Raw genomic sequence first — 22,345 nt, 5'->3', positions numbered from 1 at the left:
TACTAATAACGTGTTGTAAAACTAATAAACTACTATAGTATGAATAGAGATATTAGAGAAAGAAGTAGAGAAATAGAGAATGATATCCTGATATTCCAACAAAATATAAAAGTACTCACAAAGGGTGTCAGTGTACCTCCATATATAGGTACTACAAGATTAAAGGTACATCAATTCTATTAAACACCCACTACTACAAGAATATAAGGAAACCCATGAAACAGTTTCTCCACTACATAAATAGATTTATGGATTGTAACTTCTATACATAATGTAGCCATAAATCATGAATTAATTCTTTTGAGAATACAAAGGGACATCCACACTTTTAGTTGTTTCGTAACAAAATTTTTTTTTTAAAACTGAAACTAGGCCAAAGGGCCTCTTTGCTTCAGGCTTTTTGCTTGGGTTTGTTCTTAGGCTTTTGGAGAATTTTTGTTTGGATTTTGGGAAATTTTTGGTTGGATTTTGGATGAAATTTTGGATTGGGTTTTTTCTTTTGGATTGGGCTAAAAATATGAATAATATTTTAAAATCCCATTACTTCTTCTTTTTCCTACAAAAATAACACAAAAAATAAAAAATATTACTTAACCAATAATATAAAGATACAATAAAAATCTACAAAAAAAATTTTTAGAAAAATTTGGTGTCTACATCTAAGGTTTTAAAAATGTCACTTACCTCCCTTACTTTTGTTATTTGTACAACAAAATTTTTAAAAATCCTAAAATTCCCTTTTATTTGCTAAATAAAAATATTTCTGAACCACTTTGTTTACTTCAAAAAAACCATCACCTCAAAAACAATATCTAGTAGTATTACTACATCATAATGCTAGAGCTCATAAAAATATAAATTTAAAAAACAAAAAAGATATTTGTAAAATAATACATTTGCACCAATTTAACTCTATATGCTCAAAATCGATTTCTTATGAACTTTATATTTTTTTCCCAATTTCTTCTCAACTTGTGTCTAAACCTTTAAATTGTATTGATCATTATAAAAATCAACTCAAATAAGCAAATAAATCATAAAAAATAAAAGATAAATAAAATCTAATTTGTTATAATTTACAAATGAAATATTGCATAGTCACCCAAAAAATGAATAAGAGAGAATGTTGAAGAAAAAGAAAAGATAAGAAAGTGACTTTCATTTCTTTTATTTTTTATTTTTGAACTCTATTTATTTGATATGTGAATTATGTATCAAATGATGGTTAATATAGTCTTTTTACAATCAATACAGGAGGTAAGTGATATTTTTAAAACTTTAAGGGTATCAAGTGATATTAGAAAAATCTCAAGGGAGGATTCTGATATTATCCCAATAAACTTTGGTAATCATAAACAGCTGCTTCTTACAGGTAGAAGAAAGGGTTATCGCTTATCATCCAGCCAAAAGAAAATGCAACTCCTCGGACCAATAAAAACTAGCACATTCTATAGAAATCCAACAGTTTAGCTATAAAAGGCAGTTTGGTAAAAATACAACTTTCACACGTTACCAACATAATATATACAACTCCAGTTGGTCTGCAATTAACAAAGTAATTTTATATCCCAAATGCTGGTAGAGACCTAAATCTTTCATTTGAGTTGTCTTCCAGCTGCATTATTACCCCTGGATTAAGTTTCTTGTACAGCTCCCTCTCGCGAAGCCTCTCAAAGTATGAAATCATCAGTCCATTCTGTCTCGCAATTTTTGAGCGAACCCAACCAGAACGGTTTCTTGGTGCACCAGTCACCACAACAATGGTTTTATCATTAGCAAAGTTAGCTATAGGGATCATTGTCTCTGGTTCAGTGGCAGATGAGGCATCAACCAGGAAAATGTGACTGAAGTGTCCCGCCTTTACTCCTTCACTATGCAGCCGAAAACTGCTCATGAAAGTGGATAAAATTATCTTGAATTTTCGAAGCTCTTCAAGCGGTGGACAAGAAAAGCACTCTGTTTGTCTCTCGTAAAGACAAGAGGGTAATATATCCACAGGAATCCCGTCCACCTCCCTGAATGCAGCATTGGCCCTAAATATATCAGAGTCCGACATCTCTTTCTTGAGTCCTCTCAGGAGCAGATCACATGTTTTGTTTACAGGTGCACACAGAAGAATCTTTTTCGATGGATCACTGCGAAGAATCTGACGTGCTGCTTCTACAATTACCACTCCAGTTCTTGATAAATGACCACCTTCAGAAATACACATTGGTCCCTCCACGAGATAGGGAGGTGCACCCTGAAGCCTCAATATTTGATGAACAGCGAAGTTAGCTTTCTGATATCTGTTGTCCACACGCTGTGTAGAAAGAACTTCATGTTCTGGTGGTAAATCAGGAAAGAGAAAGTTCCTGAATGAAGCAGATGACACATCTGCAATTGCTTGGTGAGCCCTTTTCAAACAAACTCTATTAAATGAAAATTTTACATCATATTTGCACTCTGGGCGATGCTGAGAGTAAAAACTTTTTCCAAATTCAGCTAACACAAGGTTGCTCTTTACCACACGATAAATGACACCCTATAACAGAGTAAACATGATTACAGCAAGAAATATGACCAGATGACAAGAAGCAATTTGATAAGACAAGTAAACAGGCGTTCAATCCAAGTAGTACTTCAGAGCATGTCTTCTTTGATATAAAGGTCAAACTAACCAATTCAAGTAGCTTTGTAGGTTATTTCCATAACACCACCTGGTTGAAGAAAAACCAGTCAGACGTGTACTCATATATGTCTCGGAACCGGGGTGGATACAATACCTTGCACTGCACTAAGATTCATTTGAATTGGAGTCTCTTTTCTTTATGATTTCCTTCCCTCAACTAATAAAAGATCCGCTAATGCTCTCTCCTTCAATATCTAAACAATGTTTTGAAAGATGTAATGCAAGTTCTTATCCATTTTGTAGTAGCCAAAAAGGACCCGTCATTTTTCCACAAAATTTTACTTTGTTTCTCTTCAACCTAAGTAGGATCATATGGTGATGGCAGATAGAGAGAACAGAATGGCCTAATGCATGCTAGAATAGAGTTGATACAACCAAAATACAAATCTCAATTATGCAGAATCAAGAGTCAAATTCATATTATTATGGTATCACCACTTAGAATGGTATATAAAAAATGGCTTATCTACGAGCAGCACTATTTCTCATGGAGAATTAGATACTACAGATATTACTGAATTCACTTGAGGTTCTTGTGAAAATTGTCAAGGAGTTGCCTTAAAAACATGACAAATTATTTAGCGTTCTGAAATGGTCAAGTAGGCATTGAATGATCATACTTTTGTCTAAACAAGGGTGGTTGCATATATAATCGACTCACTCTGCAGATAAACATAATTGTATACGTAAATATGTGTGTTTTAATTTTAATATAACTCCAACTAGAAAGAAGCTACTTACTCAAAGCTTCCATTAAGAAAATTTCAGAAACTACTTGCCCTATGCAGTCAGAATTTTCACCACAATATAATAGCAGTTTTAAAAGTTAACCTGAAATGGCTCGATTTTCCTGCTACAAGGCTGTACGGAAACAAAATCTCTTGATAGCAAAAATGGCCTCCTTTCAGGTATCTCGTCAATTTCAAATGCAACAAAGGTCTTTTCATCTTTCAGGTCAGATTCCTCCAAGGTTTTATGTTTTCTTTTTCTCATGTATATTGACGCTTCATGCAACTCCAGATTGACATTCTTCACCTCAAATCCATCCCATTTCTGTGAGATGATGCAAAAGTATACTGTATCAGCAAAATTGAATTCTTACAACACACAATATAATTGGCAAGCCTAAATTATAAAGTAATGATGAATAATGTAACAAATACTTGATCAATAGAAAACAAATGATTCAGCTTAATGAGGTCCAAAAAGAAAATACAAGATACGAATGGGAGTTTTCTTCCATTGTAGCTGTAAAGTAGAAAGTTTACTGATATTTGAGGAGAATGTTTCTTATAGTTTTCCATCAGATCATTGTTTACTGATATTTGAGAATAAGCTTTCATAGATTATTACTGAGTAGAAAGAATCAAATTCCGCTACAAATGGCAAAGCCACATTTTTAGTAGACACTTGATGTGTCAGAAATGAAGTAAATCCTCATAAATAGGCTTTCGTCAGTGTCTATAGCTTGCAGTAAACTTGGTGAAACTGTTTCAATGACAATACTTGCGAAAAGTGTTATACATATACTTCCCAATCACCTGAGTGATTTCAGAAAGAACTAATAATAAAACATGCAAAAGAGTAATGGATGGCATACTGAAACCTGAAGTATAAATTGACATAAAACTTTTGAAAGAGGAATTCCAGGTCGAGAGTAAAGCCACAAAGAATGGTGAAACATCCACTACACGTAAATAGCATTTTGAAAGATCTGAAAAAAATTATTGTGGATACTTGTGCATGTCAGAGGACAAATTGTAGTGCTACAGCAACATATTTCTCTAGGAACTTGGAAGTTGTTAAAGCATGAAAAGAATAGACTTGCAGATAGGATATTCATTGATTCTCAAGAATCCATCTTTCTGTCAGTATCAGGGCACTTTGAAGTTTGCCCTGGTCCATTGCAGTACATTTTCAGAATCCTGCTTTGTACTTGTCTAAGCATGGATTTTGTAACAAAGATAAGTTTGAGCAAGGTTGATTAAGAAGGTTTCATGTCCATTACATGTGTGAAATTAATCTCTACAACCAGAGAAAATTGAAATTGCAAAAGCCACATTCTCCCAAGTTTAGAAGGTGAATCAACCTAAGGTTCAAAAGCCAAGTATAATATCTTGGTGTGTATCCGAGAGGGATGGTCCCTGGAACTGTAAAAAGCACCTTCAGCATATATATCACTAACCTATGCTACAAGCAGATCAAATAAGTTGGACAGATTGGTCAAATTAATATTTAAAGTGCCTCTTTGAAGTTAGGTTTAAAACTCAAAATTCTTAGGATATCCACTTTGTGTACACGCACAGGAAAAATTTCATCAGTTTTTTATGACCTTAGATGTCAGAATCAAGTAAATTTTGTAAGTAAAAAATTTTATTCACCTCAATTCTTTATAAGGCAAGTCAAAAGTGGAAGTCTGAACACAAACATTCCCCATTCACAAAGCAGGCATAAGTTAAAACATTGCTGAAACAGAATTGGTCACTGTGGGCAAGCTTATGCAGAATTATCAAAAATGTCTAATCATAGAGCTAGTTGCCAGCTGCCAACATATGCAATTACAACAACCAGAAACAAAAGTCCAACACAGTACCCCACTTTGAGATCCAAGAAACAAGCATACTATGCTGAAAGGACTAGAGTTCATTTACCATAATAAGTCTATACTTGAGATACAAAAAGGATTACAACTGACAAGGTCTGTTTACAGGGCTTGTAAACTATGATGTCTTCCTCAAATTTTTAAAACTGACAGATCTGGTCTGCAAGGCCTGTAAGCATTTATTCTCTTACTAGTTACTGGAAATTCCAAAAACCTACACAAAGAATGTGAATCTACAGGAGCAGTATAGAACCTTTAGAATCCACGCAAACTATATACTTGAGATGCAACACATTTTCAAAGTCATTCAATTTTTATCCTTTGAGATGCATTTGATTCCTAAGGGAATGTGACAACAGTCAAAATCAGAAAAGTACTAAACAGCCATCTTTTAAGAATATCTACATTCAGCCTCTAAGTTATTGGTATGTAGAAGAAGCAGGATTTAAAACTAGCTCAAAATTTAGTAGGAAAACTGCTGAATTCCATTACCTCCAGGTGACAGTCCTCAGCATACAACAGAGCCTGAAAGTAATCCATGTATGTTGACATAGACAAAGGCTGCTTGAGGACTCCTGGGACAATGTCTTTCTCAATCAAATCTCTAATACCCTTTGGAAACACGTATGTGGATGACACACCCTTTTCTACCCAAACATACTTAGTCTTTGTCTGCAGACTGATAGAGCTTGTAGACACCAGAGACAGGACCGGCTTAGTTGACAAGGGAGGGGGTTTTTGAGAGCAAGAGTCAGCAAGCTTAGTATAAGATGATGGTGAATCTGTTTCAAGGAATGAGTGGAGCTTCTTGGTCCCAGATTCACATGGTGACAGCTTGGAGGATTGTAAATGAGGCAATTTTGTGGAAGACGGAAATGATTTATAAGAAGCTGAAGATACACCAGGGGACAATTTCTGTTCAGTTGGCATAGTGGCGTCTCTCTTGCAAATTTGAGGATTGTGGTCCATAGAAGATGATAAATTGTTTCGGTTCTGAGTAATTTCAGCAGGGCTTTTCAGTACTTCACTCGGCCCGGCAGTAATGGAAGGTTGCTTGGCATGGTGTACGGAAGAAGGTGAAGTGGATTCAGATGCAACTATCAGATTCTTGTTACCAATTCCAGTACTTGTAGAGCTAGTCACAGACTTACTAACCTCGTTTCTAGATAGCTTACTAGGAACCAAATATTCATTAAAGGTTGACCTTGATTTGTTGACATTATAGACTTCGTTGCTTCTGGAGGGGGTGGTTGTTTGCACCAAAGAATTGCAAGACCCTGGAAAAGAGTCAATAATTGGAACTCTCCGAAAATCATAGTGGCTCTGCTTCAGATTCTGGTATTGATTGATTTCCCTTTCTTCATCTTCAACACAACAAATTCGTTTCAATATATGAATGAGGAACGCCAGCATTTTCCCAAATCTCACTGCTGTCCTGCTCAGAAATGTTATAAACATTTAGCATGTCAATCAACAAGAGCAGAGTAAATGCCAGGTTGAATTAACTTAATCAGAACAAGCGAAAAGCAAACCAGAAACCATATTTTTGTCACCAAAATGCATCTATGAACAGAAATGATAACGTGTTAAACTCATGTGAGGTTTCATCTCTGATTACATGACAAACTCTATGTGTGAGATTTTAGCATATAAGAACCAGAATGGATTGCAAAATTTAACTCTAAAACCAGAAATTCACTACCATAATATTCATACACTGTACTGAAAGCGGTCCATGTAAATACTAAGAAATATATAAATAGACATGTTACTAAATTAAGGAATTACAGAAGAACAGAGAAAAAGAACAAGCTGCCATCTGAGAGTACTTTCTCTGTCCTTACCTGAAGGTACCACCAGCTAATAGTCTCTAACCAGCAATTACAGCCTTGTATCACGCCATATGCACAAACACAGGAAGAAGGGAACCAATCCCTCAACACATTGCCAAAAACTCCTAATGCAAGACATGTTGGATCACACAAATATGTATACCATAATGTCTACTGAAAAAGCTAAATCTCGACACAAATTTCAAGTTTTGTGTTTGACTATGACTATCAGACAGAGCCTAATGCAAAATACTTAGCTGAACATGGCTGAAGTTTATGTGGTCAAAACTGTGCCAGAATATTTATAACGTGGACAGGAAGGTGGTAAAAAATGGCAGATGGACCTTCATTCACCTAAGAAAAATAAAATTTAAAAGCTATTTTCAAGAATCAAATACCCCAATAAATTACTATATTTTTCTTCTTTTTCTTTTTCTTTAGCAATTTACTACATACTTAGGATAAGTTATACTCAGAAACAATTAAATGAACAACATTTTGCCATTCAGCCATGCAATTTTAGATTGACCACAATTTTCCCAGCTTCTACACATATCCACATGTTACATATTGATTTAACGGTATCCAAATGAGTTGATTTTTTGGTATAATAACCAAGTAAAATAAAACTGATGGTTTTCCCAGATAATTGAGATATAAATAAATCAAAATAAATGGGGGAAAATAAATAGAAAACCAAGGGGGCCAAGTCAAAAGTCTCAATTGTCCCTAAGAATTGTAAAAGTCTTACTTGTATCATGATTTTCAACCCAAGAAAACATTTGGATACTAAATCATTGCCTTCAAAACTTTGAAAACACATTATGCATTAGACATTGCAATCATACATTTTTCTTTTGCCACCAAAAATTTCAATAGTCTTATTTACAAGCACAAATTTTTTAAATTATGTTTCTGCAATCTTCAAAATATGATCTGTCTTGCTAAAGACATCATTGTTATATCTTGAAAGACCACTGCATATTTTGTATAAGAATTAATCTGCACATGCATGCATGTATATACGTAGTATTTAGTCATTTCTCACAGTATATGAGTACCTGAAAATGACTCTACTAAGCTAAGATGAAATCTCCAAGAATTGAGGTCCATTAATCGAAGCTAATAAGCTTTGTACCATAGAAAAATCTGCAAAAGAACTATCTGAACTCTGAAACTCACCTAAAGATTCCTCAGTGAAGATGATCGCATCTGATTACAAATTTATATTAACCATGTCGAACAACATAAAACCCATATCAACATATCTAAAATTCAAACAGGAAATCTTCTCCAAGAAGGGGGGGGGGCGGGGAAGAAACTCCATGTTTTACAGGATTAACCACAAAAACTTACTTGGTTGCTTTAGCTCAAGTGGAGGGATCAAACAGAGAAATAAAGCTTTGTGGCGTGGATTTCCCTGAAACAGCTATGTACCGTGAAGACTGAAGAGTAAGGATAATCTAACGACTGTGTGACAAAAAGCTTGGATTGTAAAGGACATCTTCTGTAGATGTAGGCAGTAGGAGGTGTGGTCGTACGTACATGGGGAAAAAGTACTGTGGCTTCTTGTTTTTCCACAAAGAACTTGATTGGAGCCTTGGAGGTCAAGGGCGACAGGCTTCAATTATTCGGGTATAAAGTAAATGGAGAGTCGCACTCATTCCAGTCGGGATTAATTGGCCTATTACCAATAGTCAATACTCGCTTCACTTATTCGAGAATGGAGTTTTAGGCGCAGTTAGTGTGCTGTATCTATAATATGATGTATATAAATAAAATTTATGAGTGTAATAAAATTATATAAAGTACAGCATATATCATATAGCATAAAAAGTACATTAACTGAACAACCGTATAAAATTGCCAACCGTATCTGTCCATAATCCCGCTTATTCGACCCTGCTGTGGTAATATCAGGGTCTCTATGACAATTATACGTGTAGGGTGGAATGTGAATATTAGCAAAATATATGTATATATTAAAACAATAAATGTAGATATTAACATAATAATATGTAAAAGGATTAAAAGAATTAAACCTTCCTGTACTTTATTTTCAGTTGCACTTTGCCCCCCTTCAACTCGGCAAATAAGTTTTTTACCCCTATTGTATGTTTTAGAACAAAAGTATTGCTTCCATATTAATTATTATTTTATTTCTTTTTTTCTCATTTCTTGCTCTTTTTCTACTTATCCTTTTTCTTTATATTTTTAATTTCCCCCATGTGATCAACTACTTTGTTCTTTTTACTATTATTATCTATATATTAATTTTAATCTTCTTAAAGTTATTATTCATTTATTTCTATATTTTTTACTTTTTGTTAGTGGAAGTAGTACGTGTAATTATCATAAAATCTATGCTATAACAAAGTATATTATCTATGTGCATAGACTACTTTATATATTATTTAAATCAATATGTATAGAATTTAGAATAAATTAATTTTTAAGAGCAATAGTAACAAATTAAAATTATGACAACATAGTGGTTAATAAACTATATATAAAAAAGTAAATAAATATATTAGTAACCTTAATTTTTTTGGATATACATTTAAATATTAAGTAATTTAAAGTTCTAGTTTGCTAATATCTTTTTAAATAGTCTAATTGTTAATTGTAATGGGCATATATTAGTTTTCCATGCTATACAATTTATCTTGAATTTTCTAATAGTGTAAATAAATAAAATTATAAGTAAAGACAATTACAATAGTAAAATTAGCATACAAATTAGTAATACTAATACGAAAGTGAAACAAATAGTGACATAGGAGAAGTGAAAAAAAAAAAAGTAAAATAACAAAAAAAATTTAAAAAAAAAGAACATAGTGAAAAAGGAAAAATAAGGGAATGAATAAACCAAAAAGAAACAAATTACAATAGTAAGGGCACTTTTGTCTTGAAATATCAAATAGAGGGGTTAAGTGCTCATTTAATGAGTTCAAGGGGGCAGAGCGCAACTAAGGGTAGAGTTTAAGGGCGGTTTAGTACATTTAACCCATTGTAAAAATACAATAAGTTTTTTCATTTCTTGAATTTCGTGCCTCAAAAATTTTGTCATGTTCTTACATGTTATTATGTTAATATTTACATTTATTGTTTTCGAGTCTACATTTATATGCTACTTCCTACAACTATATGGTGCAATTGCCATTAGCGATGGTAGAGGTCCCTAACCTTACTAGGGATTTTAAGGAGCAGATTAGCCAAATATAATCTTTTTCTTCTCTTTCTTAAATGTGCAGATTTGATTCACTAAGGTGCACGCTTTCGCAAACAATATGCAGTATCCATGAAATAGCGTCTAATTTTGTGAATTTGGTGTGAAGTTTTAATACTCCTATTGCTTGGGCGTGGGTCTACTACAGGTACAGAGTTGATTTGATTGTCCATCTCACAAGAAAGAAAAGTTTATAATTAATTTAACCAATTTTAACGACCCCTTTATTATATAATACTATGGTTTGCTTCTCCACTAAGCACTTGCCTGATTAAGTAATGGCCTAACAATTTAATATACTTGATACCCACTTCTACCAACACACCCACCATAATTACAGCAACTTTAAAAACAACTTTTGTGATATAAATCTTACTATAGAATCATTAGGTTTTATAAAAGAGCAAATTATTCAGATGATCACTGAACTTTTGGAATCATTGAGATTTTATCACTGAACTATTAAAAGTTTGATTTTAACCACTGAACTATCCAAAGTTTAAATTTCAAGTCATTCCATTAAATTTAATCCTTAACTATGCCTCTTTCTTTTGTCTCGTGAATCGTGCGAACACTCAAATATGTTATATTTAACGATTAAATTTAAGGGAATGGCTCAATATCTAAATTTTAGATAGTTCAGTGATTAAAACCAGATTTTTAGTTGTTCAATGGTCAAAACTCAACGATTCTAAAAATTTGGCGGTCATCCAGATAATTTGCTCTTTATAAAATTACAAGCTTTTTACTATGTGAGTCTATAACCATGGATGAGCGCTCTTACATACTAATATTAAACTTCTATTTACGCTACATCATTCAATGCCTCATATAATTACAATTAATTTAATTGCAATTACACAGTACAATGAAAAATACTAGACAACTTGCAAAGAGTATATATATTCATTGAGACCGAATTCATTTCATCCGACAAGGCAAAGTGATTCCATCTTAGTTTAGGAATGAAACTTAGTAATTGATAATGTGAATGGAAGACAATAACAAGCTCTCAATTCATCGATCCTTTTGTTTTCTTCTGAACGAGCTTCTTTCATTTTCTTTTCCCCTTTACAACATGCATCGATTTCTTTTGACATTTTCCAAAATCTTTCTTTGGCAATTTTATAAGCTTTCTCATTTTTAAAGGCTTTTGTCTTCAATTGCATGCATAGATAGGATAAACTTTTGGAACGGAAATTGATTCTTGCCTTTGACACTACTTTCACTAGAAATTCTTACATCTTTTATTTTAGCTGTCTTCATCCACCTCTTCAATATATATTCATTAGATATAATTAGAATATTCCGAGTCACCGATATCTTTAATGCATAAAACAAAAAAATTCGGCAATTTGAAATTTCTTACAACTACATGAAATGAAATTTCTAGATAAATTATAAGTTACAAGATGATAGGAAATCTTGACATATAATATAACTCTGTAAATTACTAGATTTCCTAATTCACCATCAATTTGCCATATACGTTCCATCCCTATGCATAATTCGTCCTTCTATTTCTCATAAACCTATGTGTATGCATACTTGTTGCATGCCATAAGATCTTCCAAGGAATGGTCTTCCCCCGTGCACTTTGACTTCCTATGAAATCTAATACAAATTCATCATAAAGACAATCATCTACTAGTCTCTAAAAGTGTTCAAAAAAATTCAAGTAAACCATGTTTTTAACTTATATAATTCTTTACAACATACTTCACGGTCTCACTTTGTTTTGTTGTAAATCAACACAGAAAGTCTCTCTTTCATGAGCAAACTTTTGAAAGCTTGCAAAAATATCAATTAGATGAATTACTGCATTTTAATAGATGTGCCAGATGTATAATTGGTGATATCTCGTCAGCCACTGAGAAGCTAATATTGTTGCCGTTCTTCAGTCTTGATCTACAAAAATAGTGCTCAATATTTTTGGAGAAATATTACTTGGGGAAATATTTCTATATTTTTCATTCGTTCACAATGATTCAATGCCTATCTATACAATATATAATGGGCAAGCAGTGGCAGTTGGTGTAATCATCATCTATTATTTATTGAACTTACAATTTTACATTTTGAAGAACTAATTTTTTACCTTAATCACCTAATCACATTTGCCAACCTAACCCCTCATAACTACCCTAAGTATCACAACTATCAAATTATGAAGAAAAAATTACTCATAAACTGAAGTTTGTTAATAACAAATTCTTATAAAAATTTATTTGTGCAAAAATAAAATTTATAAATTCATGAAAAGTAATAATTATTTCTAAATTACACACGTATTGAGTGTGCCTTAACACTAATACTTATATGTTTACAATTAGATAAGACACACTGAATCTAAACCAATTTAAATTAGTAACTAATCTAATCTAGTCTAATCTAATCCTTGATTGAAATCTAATTTGAAATTCAAAAAATATTTACAAATATTTTCAACATTTATAAGAGTTGCCAGTAACAATCCAAAGATGTATGACATTTGTTGCGGTAGCAATTCTTGATACAATATGCAAACACGAAACTTGGGTTCAATGGGAGACACTACATGGTTACGTTTATGAATAACAGTTATGTTCCAAATTAGTGTGAAAGACGGAAAAAGAGTATTTAATATATAAGAAAGGGCCCAAAATTTGCTCGGTTTAAGTTTTTGGACTAAGTTTGGATTCTTGACTTATGTATTAGGGCTTTTTGATGAATGTGTTTTGGTTTTTCTCGATAACAAAACACTTGTAGGAGATTTCAACAAATAGCAGGTATTTTATCAAACTTGCACACTGTGTAGTTGCCTTTCTGATGGTTGGACTTCGATGTGGAGTAACATAAATTGATCAACATGGTGAAAATCTTGAATCCATATGAACTTCAAAATGTGTTGTGGGCTTAATTTAATTTTGACTATTAAATATTAGAAAATATAATAAGAAAAAAGAATATGTAGATTCTTAATGTGATGAATTATTTTCTCAAACTGATGAAATGCTATGAATAAGTCAATAAACATATGCAAAAAAAAGGAAGAAAATGCATCATTAAAAATTTGAAGAGGAATTTTAAACAAGAGTATTTTTTAAATAAACATGTCTCCATAGACGGCCTTCCCAGAGAAAATTTTCCAATAAGAGTATTTTTGAAAGGTTTTACTGTTCACGCAAAATGCTAAGGAGACAAAAATCAATGCAGGTTCACCCTAATAAGTGGCCAATTTACTACCTAATTCAACTGAAAGAGAGGAATTACATTTATTTAAAACATCAGCAAATATTTTCTGGAGAAAAGAGGGCTGCCCTCTAGGTGACTCGAAGAGAACTACAGAGAACCTGTGTATTCAAGAGCGGAAAAAATATTCATTAGAATTTATAGAGTAGGGGGAAAAAATTTAAAGTACAAGTCTTAGAATTTTCCTTAAAAGGGCTTTTGGACAATTAATTGCGTACGAAACCAAAAAGCATGAATGGAAAATCATGAAAAAGGAAATCTCATAGAACTTCAAAAGAAAAGGAATCCAAAATAAATTGCTTTCAAGAAAATGAAAAGTAAAGTAAGTATGTTTTCACATAAAGAAATGCGATATGAAACTAAGTGACCAAAACACAGAAAAATATGGCATCAAACCAATGAAAAATTGTTAATCGATGCCATTTTGCAATCAAAGAAAGGCAAAATCAAACAAAATAAATGGATGCTTAAATTGAACTGGCTCTATGTTATGGACCAGAAACCAGAGGAACCAGAATTGGCATGAAGCAGAATAAATCAAGCTTAATGAGATGGAATCAGTCAACAATGAATCAATGAAATAGTGAGCGAATGAACTTCAGCTTTCATTAATTGAATTCTGGTAACGTATTACAAGAACAGAGATAATGGATTTAGCTAAGAAGGTGGAAGAATTTGAAGGAAGATTTGGGAGGGAAAATTGAGGAAATGCTCCTCAGCAAATTCAGATGAATCTGGACGAATGATTTTCAAAAACCCCCTGCTACTTGAGCAGAGAGGCCTCCTTATAAAGCTAACAAATCCTAACAGATTACTAACTAGGCCAATAAAGCAAAACACGTGTCTTATTGCATCTGCAAGTTGCATCTACAAGTTGCCGCGCTTGAAGTTCTGTTAGAACAACTGAAACCCCAGGAAAGGCGTGATTCGTCGGCCACGCTTTTGACAACCTCTTGAACCAATGTCCACGCCTTCAGCTCTTGGTATCCACGCCTTTGTGTTCTTGCTTCCTGGTTTCTGCTTACTCACGCCTTTTGTAATTGTTTTGCCCAGTGATCGCGCCTTTCTACTTCTGACATTCACGCGTTCTTTGTTCCTGCTGCCTAAGTCTTGCTTCCATCTTTAGATAGCTTCTCTACTCCATCACAATACCTCCCCCTCGCAACAATCCTTGTCCTCAAGGATGTCGAACAAAGTTCCAGGCTTCCAAACAAAGTCTTCAGATTGATATTTGGCAATTCGCAGCAAGCAAGTAGTATAAGGAAATAGCAAAGCTTGCTGATTCTTCTGAGTTTGATAAGGTTGGTGGTCAGCCAGGCCTTGTGGCTCCAAAATGTTTCCCACCTTTAAAGTTTTAAATTGCCCATCACTCCCAAAGTCAGGCCCTGGAATTAGTTTTAGCTGAGCAACAAGAGCTGAAATTCTAGAAGTAGCACCACCAACCATAAATAATCTTTCAAGAGCAGCTTGATCCGGATAATGCAAACCAAGGGATTTCTCTACTGCCTTCAAATGGTCTTGCAGGTTAGCATCAACACAACCAAGCAAGGTTAGAAGTCCTGCTGTTACTCCTGGATTTGAAACAGATAGGAGAATTCCTATGTAGCCATTACAGGCCAAGCCAGCCAGAAATTGCAGACCAAAGTACCTATTTGTTCCCTCTTTTAATTCCAAGAAATTAGCAAGTACTGATATAGCTTTTACTGGTGCATGTACCTGTATGATATCCCTATCTTGAAACACTATTGCTGGTAATATGCCGTAAACCAATGTGCTATTATCCTTACTAAAGTCAATTTGACTACACCATAACAAAGATTGGGAAGATATCTCATTAAGAAGTTCACTTTCCCCAACCTGCATAATCACAATTTTACTTTTGTGACCACATATAGCAAGAGTAGAAAGTTGCCAAATGGAAATACGGACACCATAGATAACTGTTGTACACTTCTCTACTTCTCCTTTCTGTGGACATCTTCTTTCAAGCAATTTGAAGCTGCACTCCTGTACATATTTCAATTGTTCATTGCTGAAGTTTTCAAGCAAGATAACCTCACCGGGGTTGAACACGAAAATGAATGCATTTGCATCTTTTTTCACCCCAAGTGCAGTGTTTTTCACTATCCAAAATGAAGACAGAGAGCAGTACTCATTCACATCAACATTAGGATTGCAGTCCTTACTTAATTTAGGCAACCCTTTGATCAAGCAAACAAGGTGTTCAACTATTGCAATGTAAAATATACCTTGCATCGAAACTGCACCAATTTTAGAGTCATTACAGTCTTTGTTCATTGCTATTTCAGTACCGCCTCCAGGATCAAATATCAAGTCATCAAGTGGTCTATTTTGTTGCGAAGGAACAATATTGACAGCAACATCATGCTTTTGCTCATCATTATCCATTTTCACAAGTTTAGATGCTAACATAGATTTTAGATATGAAGAACAGTTTCCAAACCGATAACCACTACAGGATAACTGATTCCAATTGATTTTCACCTCAGTGAACTTTTGCTTTACCTCGCGGCTGACCGAAGACCAATTTCTGGGACAATGGAGCGGTGAAGCAGAGTTAAATATTTCCTTGTCTATAGAGCCTTGTTGCCAAGCTAGCTCTCCTATAATCAATTCATAGCTAAGCCCTTGAGAGATAACACAATCGTTGTGAGCCAATCTATCAAACACTTGGTTTATAGCTTTTTCTTCTTGATAGTCCCTTGCTGATGTCTTATGTTGGTTCTCCTCTATGGCTTCCTTAGGGGAGCCATCTCCAAATCTCTCACAGAGAGCATTGCAGAGTTCTTCCCAAGGAATATCCTCCCTTCTACTGAATACACCATGTAACCGGATATCTGCCTTATCTCTGAAATAGAGTTCTGCAACCTCAGACCTCATTTCCTCCTCTACTTCATTGATTTTGAAGTACTTGTTGGCTTTTCTGATCCACTCCCTGGGATTCTCCCCTGTGAATGGTGGCAGGTCCACCTTGGGCAGCCTAGTGAATGTCCTATTTTCCTTGAGCTCAGATCTATCTAAAACTCCTTTCTGCACCTCTTTCCTCCTGCCTCCTTCCTGATGACCTGAGTCCAGCTCTGAGCTGCTGCCTTCTGTATCCTTTCCCTTATTGTTCAATTTGGCCAGCATTTGTGCCATCATGCTCATCATGCCTTCGTATTTCTGGTCCAGATTTTTGAGAGCCTTCTCAGTGCTCTCCTGCCTGTGCTCCATGATCCTGACAGCCTGGTCTAGTCCATCACTTCTGTTAGCAAAAGCTCTAACTACACTCCCTAGCTCAGTGATTTCTTTCCTCATTTCGTCCTGATTCTTAGTCATTCCCAATGGCTCGTAGCTAGCTCTGATACCACTGTTATGGACCAGAAACTAGAGGAACCAGAATTGGCATGAAGCAGAATAAATCAAGCTTAATGAGATGGAATCAGTCAACAATGAATCAATGAAATAGTGAGCGAATGAACTTCAGCTTTCATTAATTGAATTCTGGTAACGTATTACAAGAACAGAGATAATGGATTTAGCTAAGAAGGTGGAAGAATTTGAAGGAAGATTTGGGAGGGAAAATTGAGGAAATGCTCCTCAGCAAATTCAGATGAATCTGGACGAATGATTTTCAAAAACCCCCTGCTACTTGAGCAGAGAGGCCTCCTTATAAAGCTAACAAATCCTAACAGATTACTAACTAGGCCAATAAAAGCAAAACACGTGTCTTATTGCATCTGCAAGTTGCAGCTACAAGTTGCCGCGCTTGAAGTTCTGTTAGAACAACTGAAACCCCAGGAAAGGCGTGATTCGTCGGCCACGCTTTTGACAACCTCTTGAACCAATGTCCACGCCTTCAGCTCTTGGTATCCACGCCTTTGTGTTCTTGCTTCCTGGTTTCTGCTTACTCACGCCTTTTGTAATTGTTTTGCCCAGTGATCGCGCCTTTCTACTTCTGACATTCACGCGTTCTTTGTTCCTGCTGCCTAAGTCTTGCTTCCATCTTTAGATAGCTTCTCTACTCCATCACAATACCTCCCCCTCGCAACAATCCTTGTCCTCAAGGATGTCGAACAAAGTTCCAGGCTTCCAAACAAAGTCTTCAGATTGATATTTGGCAATTCGCAGCAAGCAAGTAGTATAAGGAAATAGCAAAGCTTGCTGATTCTTCTGAGTTTGATAAGGTTGGTGGTCAGCCAGGCCTTGTGGCTCCAAAATGTTTCCCACCTTTAAAGTTTTAAATTGCCCATCACTCCCAAAGTCAGGCCCTGGAATTAGTTTTAGCTGAGCAACAAGAGCTGAAATTCTAGAAGTAGCACCACCAACCATAAATAATCTTTCAAGAGCAGCTTGATCCGGATAATGCAAACCAAGGGATTTCTCTACTGCCTTCAAATGGTCTTGCAGGTTAGCATCAACACAACCAAGCAAGGTTAGAAGTCCTGCTGTTACTCCTGGATTTGAAACAGATAGGAGAATTCCTATGTAGCCATTACAGGCCAAGCCAGCCAGAAATTGCAGACCAAAGTACCTATTTGTTCCCTCTTTTAATTCCAAGAAATTAGCAAGTACTGATATAGCTTTTACTGGTGCATGTACCTGTATGATATCCCTATCTTGAAACACTATTGCTGGTAATATGCCGTAAACCAATGTGCTATTATCCTTACTAAAGTCAATTTGACTACACCATAACAAAGATTGGGAAGATATCTCATTAAGAAGTTCACTTTCCCCAACCTGCATAATCACAATTTTACTTTTGTGACCACATATAGCAAGAGTAGAAAGTTGCCAAATGGAAATACGGACACCATAGATAACTGTTGTACACTTCTCTACTTCTCCTTTCTGTGGACATCTTCTTTCAAGCAATTTGAAGCTGCACTCCTGTACATATTTCAATTGTTCATTGCTGAAGTTTTCAAGCAAGATAACCTCACCGGGGTTGAACACGAAAATGAATGCATTTGCATCTTTTTTCACCCCAAGTGCAGTGTTTTTCACTATCCAAAATGAAGACAGAGAGCAGTACTCATTCACAGCAACATTAGGATTGCAGTCCTTACTTAATTTAGGCAACCCTTTGATCAAGCAAACAAGGTGTTCAACTATTGCAATGTAAAATATACCTTGCATCGAAACTGCACCAATTTTAGAGTCATTACAGTCTTTGTTCATTGCTATTTTAGTACCGCCTCCAGGATCAAATATCAAGTCATCAAGTGGTCTATTTTGTTGCGAAGGAACAATATTGACAGCAACATCATGCTTTTGCTCATCATTATCCATTTTCACAAGTTTAGATGCTAACATAGATTTTAGATATGAAGAACAGTTTCCAAACCGATAACCACTACAGGATAACTGATTCCAATTGATTTTCACCTCAGTGAACTTTTGCTTTACCTCGCGGCTGACCGAAGACCAATTTCTGGGACAATGGAGCGGTGAAGCAGAGTTAAATATTTCCTTGTCTATAGAGCCTTGTTGCCAAGCTAGCTCTCCTATAATCAATTCATAGCTAAGCCCTTGAGAGATAACACAATCGTTGTGAGCCAATCTATCAAACACTTGGTTTATAGCTTTTTCTTCTTGATAGTCCCTTGCTGATGTCTTATGTTGGTTCTCCTCTATGGCTTCCTTAGGGGAGCCATCTCCAAATCTCTCACAGAGAGCATTGCAGAGTTCTTCCCAAGGAATATCCTCCCTTCTACTGAATACACCATGGAACCGGATATCTGCCTTATCTCTGAAATAGAGTTCTGCAACCTCAGACCTCATTTCCTCCTCTATTTCATTGATTTTGAAGTACTTGTTGGCTTTTCTGATCCACTCCCTGGGATTCTCCCCTGCGAATGGTGGCAGGTCCACCTTGGGCAGCCTAGTGAATGTCCTATTTTCCTTGAGCTCAGATCTATCTAAAACTCCTTTCTGCACCTCTTTCCTCCTGCCTCCTTCCTGATGACCTGAGTCCAGCTCTGAGCTGCTGCCTTCTATATCCTTTCCCTTATTGTTCAATTTGGCCAGCATTTGTGCCATCATGCTCATCATGCTTTCGTATTTCTGGTCCAGATTTTTGAGAGCCTTCTCAGTGCTCTCCTGCCTGTGCTCCATGATCCTGACAGCCTGGTCTAGTCCATCACTTCTGTTAGCAAAAGCTCTAACTACACTCCCTAGCTCAGTGATTTCTTTCCTCATTTCGTCCTGATTCTTAGTCATTCCCAATGGCTCGTAGCTAGCTCTGATACCACTGTTATGGACCAGAAACTAGAGGAACCAGAATTGGCATGAAGCAGAATAAATCAAGCTTAATGAGATGGAATCAGTCAACAATGAATCAATGAAATAGTGAGCGAATGAACTTCAGCTTTCATTAATTGAATTCTGGTAACGTATTACAAGAACAGAGATAATGGATTTAGCTAAGAAGGTGGAAGAATTTGAAGGAAGATTTGGGAGGGAAAATTGAGGAAATGCTCCTCAGCAAATTCAGATGAATCTGGACGAATGATTTTCAAAAACCCCCTGCTACTTGAGCAGAGAGGCCTCCTTATAAAGCTAACAAATCCTAACAGATTACTAACTAGGCCAATAAAAGCAAAACACGTGTCTTATTGCATCTGCAAGTTGCATCTACAAGTTGCCGCGCTTGAAGTTCTGTTAGAACAACTGAAACCCCAGGAAAGGCGTGATTCGTCGGCCACGCTTTTGACAACCTCTTGAACCAATGTCCACGCCTTCAGCTCTTGGTATCCACGCCTTTGTGTTCTTGCTTCCTGGTTTCTGCTTACTCACGCCTTTTGTAATTGTTTTGCCCAGTGATCGCGCCTTTCTACTTCTGACATTCACGCGTTCTTTGTTCCTGCTGCCTAAGTCTTGCTTCCATCTTTAGATAGCTTCTCTACTCCATCACAATACCTCCCCCTCGCAACAATCCTTGTCCTCAAGGATGTCGAACAAAGTTCCAGGCTTCCAAACAAAGTCTTCAGATTGATATTTGGCAATTCGCAGCAAGCAAGTAGTATAAGGAAATAGCAAAGCTTGCTGATTCTTCTGAGTTTGATAAGGTTGGTGGTCAGCCAGGCCTTGTGGCTCCAAAATGTTTCCCACCTTTAAAGTTTTAAATTGCCCATCACTCCCAAAGTCAGGCCCTGGAATTAGTTTTAGCTGAGCAACAAGAGCTGAAATTCTAGAAGTAGCACCACCAACCATAAATAATCTTTCAAGAGCAGCTTGATCCGGATAATGCAAACCAAGGGATTTCTCTACTGCCTTCAAATGGTCTTGCAGGTTAGCATCAACACAACCAAGCAAGGTTAGAAGTCCTGCTGTTACTCCTGGATTTGAAACAGATAGGAGAATTCCTATGTAGCCATTACAGGCCAAGCCAGCCAGAAATTGCAGACCAAAGTACCTATTTGTTCCCTCTTTTAATTCCAAGAAATTAGCAAGTACTGATATAGCTTTTACTGGTGCATGTACCTGTATGATATCCCTATCTTGAAACACTATTGCTGGTAATATGCCGTAAACCAATGTGCTATTATCCTTACTAAAGTCAATTTGACTACACCATAACAAAGATTGGGAAGATATCTCATTAAGAAGTTCACTTTCCCCAACCTGCATAATCACAATTTTACTTTTGTGACCACATATAGCAAGAGTAGAAAGTTGCCAAATGGAAATACGGACACCATAGATAACTGTTGTACACTTCTCTACTTCTCCTTTCTGTGGACATCTTCTTTCAAGCAATTTGAAGCTGCACTCCTGTACATATTTCAATTGTTCATTGCTGAAGTTTTCAAGCAAGATAACCTCACCGGGGTTGAACACGAAAATGAATGCATTTGCATCTTTTTTCACCCCAAGTGCAGTGTTTTTCACTATCCAAAATGAAGACAGAGAGCAGTACTCATTCACAGCAACATTAGGATTGCAGTCCTTACTTAATTTAGGCAACCCTTTGATCAAGCAAACAAGGTGTTCAACTATTGCAATGTAAAATATACCTTGCATCGAAACTGCACCAATTTTAGAGTCATTACAGTCTTTGTTCATTGCTATTTTAGTACCGCCTCCAGGATCAAATATCAAGTCATCAAGTGGTCTATTTTGTTGCGAAGGAACAATATTGACAGCAACATCATGCTTTTGCTCATCATTATCCATTTTCACAAGTTTAGATGCTAACATAGATTTTAGATATGAAGAACAGTTTCCAAACCGATAACCACTACAGGATAACTGATTCCAATTGATTTTCACCTCAGTGAACTTTTGCTTTACCTCGCGGCTGACCGAAGACCAATTTCTGGGACAATGGAGCGGTGAAGCAGAGTTAAATATTTCCTTGTCTATAGAGCCTTGTTGCCAAGCTAGCTCTCCTATAATCAATTCATAGCTAAGCCCTTGAGAGATAACACAATCGTTGTGAGCCAATCTATCAAACACTTGGTTTATAGCTTTTTCTTCTTGATAGTCCCTTGCTGATGTCTTATGTTGGTTCTCCTCTATGGCTTCCTTAGGGGAGCCATCTCCAAATCTCTCACAGAGAGCATTGCAGAGTTCTTCCCAAGGAATATCCTCCCTTCTACTGAATACACCATGGAACCGGATATCTGCCTTATCTCTGAAATAGAGTTCTGCAACCTCAGACCTCATTTCCTCCTCTACTTCATTGATTTTGAAGTACTTGTTGGCTTTTCTGATCCACTCCCTGGGATTCTCCCCTGTGAATGGTGGCAGGTCCACCTTGGGCAGCCTAGTGA

General features: G+C 35.9%; 1 protein-coding gene across 3 annotated transcripts; it reads right to left on the bottom strand.

The window, feature by feature from the left end:
* Positions 1-1,426: 1,426 nt before the first annotated feature.
* On the bottom strand, positions 1,427-8,705 carry LOC113716320 (probable RNA helicase SDE3). 3 transcript variants are annotated; one of them, XM_027240604.2, is made up of 5 exons: positions 8,462-8,705; positions 7,118-7,230; positions 5,766-6,708; positions 3,503-3,724; positions 1,427-2,524 (listed from the first exon to the last, which is right to left on the bottom strand). In XM_027240604.2, the coding sequence occupies exons 3-5, from the start codon at positions 6,684-6,686 to the stop codon at positions 1,562-1,564; spliced, it is 2,106 nt and encodes a 701-aa protein (XP_027096405.1). In that variant the 5' UTR covers positions 6,687-6,708; positions 7,118-7,230; positions 8,462-8,705; the 3' UTR covers positions 1,427-1,561. The 3 variants fall into 3 exon arrangements, with proteins under 3 accessions (XP_027096405.1, XP_027096406.1, XP_027096404.1); XM_027240605.2 differs by lacking the exon at positions 7,118-7,230; XM_027240603.2 differs by lacking the exon at positions 8,462-8,705 and having other exon boundaries at positions 7,118-8,443.
* Between the last annotated feature and the right edge of the window lie 13,640 nt (positions 8,706-22,345).

The sequence above is a fragment of the Coffea arabica genome, chromosome 11c (genome assembly GCF_036785885.1).
Source record: "Coffea arabica cultivar ET-39 chromosome 11c, Coffea Arabica ET-39 HiFi, whole genome shotgun sequence".
Lineage (NCBI taxonomy): Eukaryota > Viridiplantae > Streptophyta > Magnoliopsida > Gentianales > Rubiaceae > Coffea > Coffea arabica.
This window is presented reverse-complemented; position numbering and strand designations above follow the sequence as displayed.

Coding starts and splice junctions, on each gene's coding strand:
- LOC113716320 (XM_027240604.2), bottom strand. CDS start 6,686: ATGCTGGCGTTCCTCATTCATATATTGAAACGAATTTGTTGTGTTGAA. Junction 3,725..5,765: donor CTGAGGACTGTCACCTGGAG/GTAATGGAATTC, acceptor ATCATCTCACAG/AAATGGGATGGATTTGAGGT. Junction 2,525..3,502: donor GGAAAATCGAGCCATTTCAG/GTTAACTTTTAA, acceptor ACTCTGTTATAG/GGTGTCATTTATCGTGTGGT.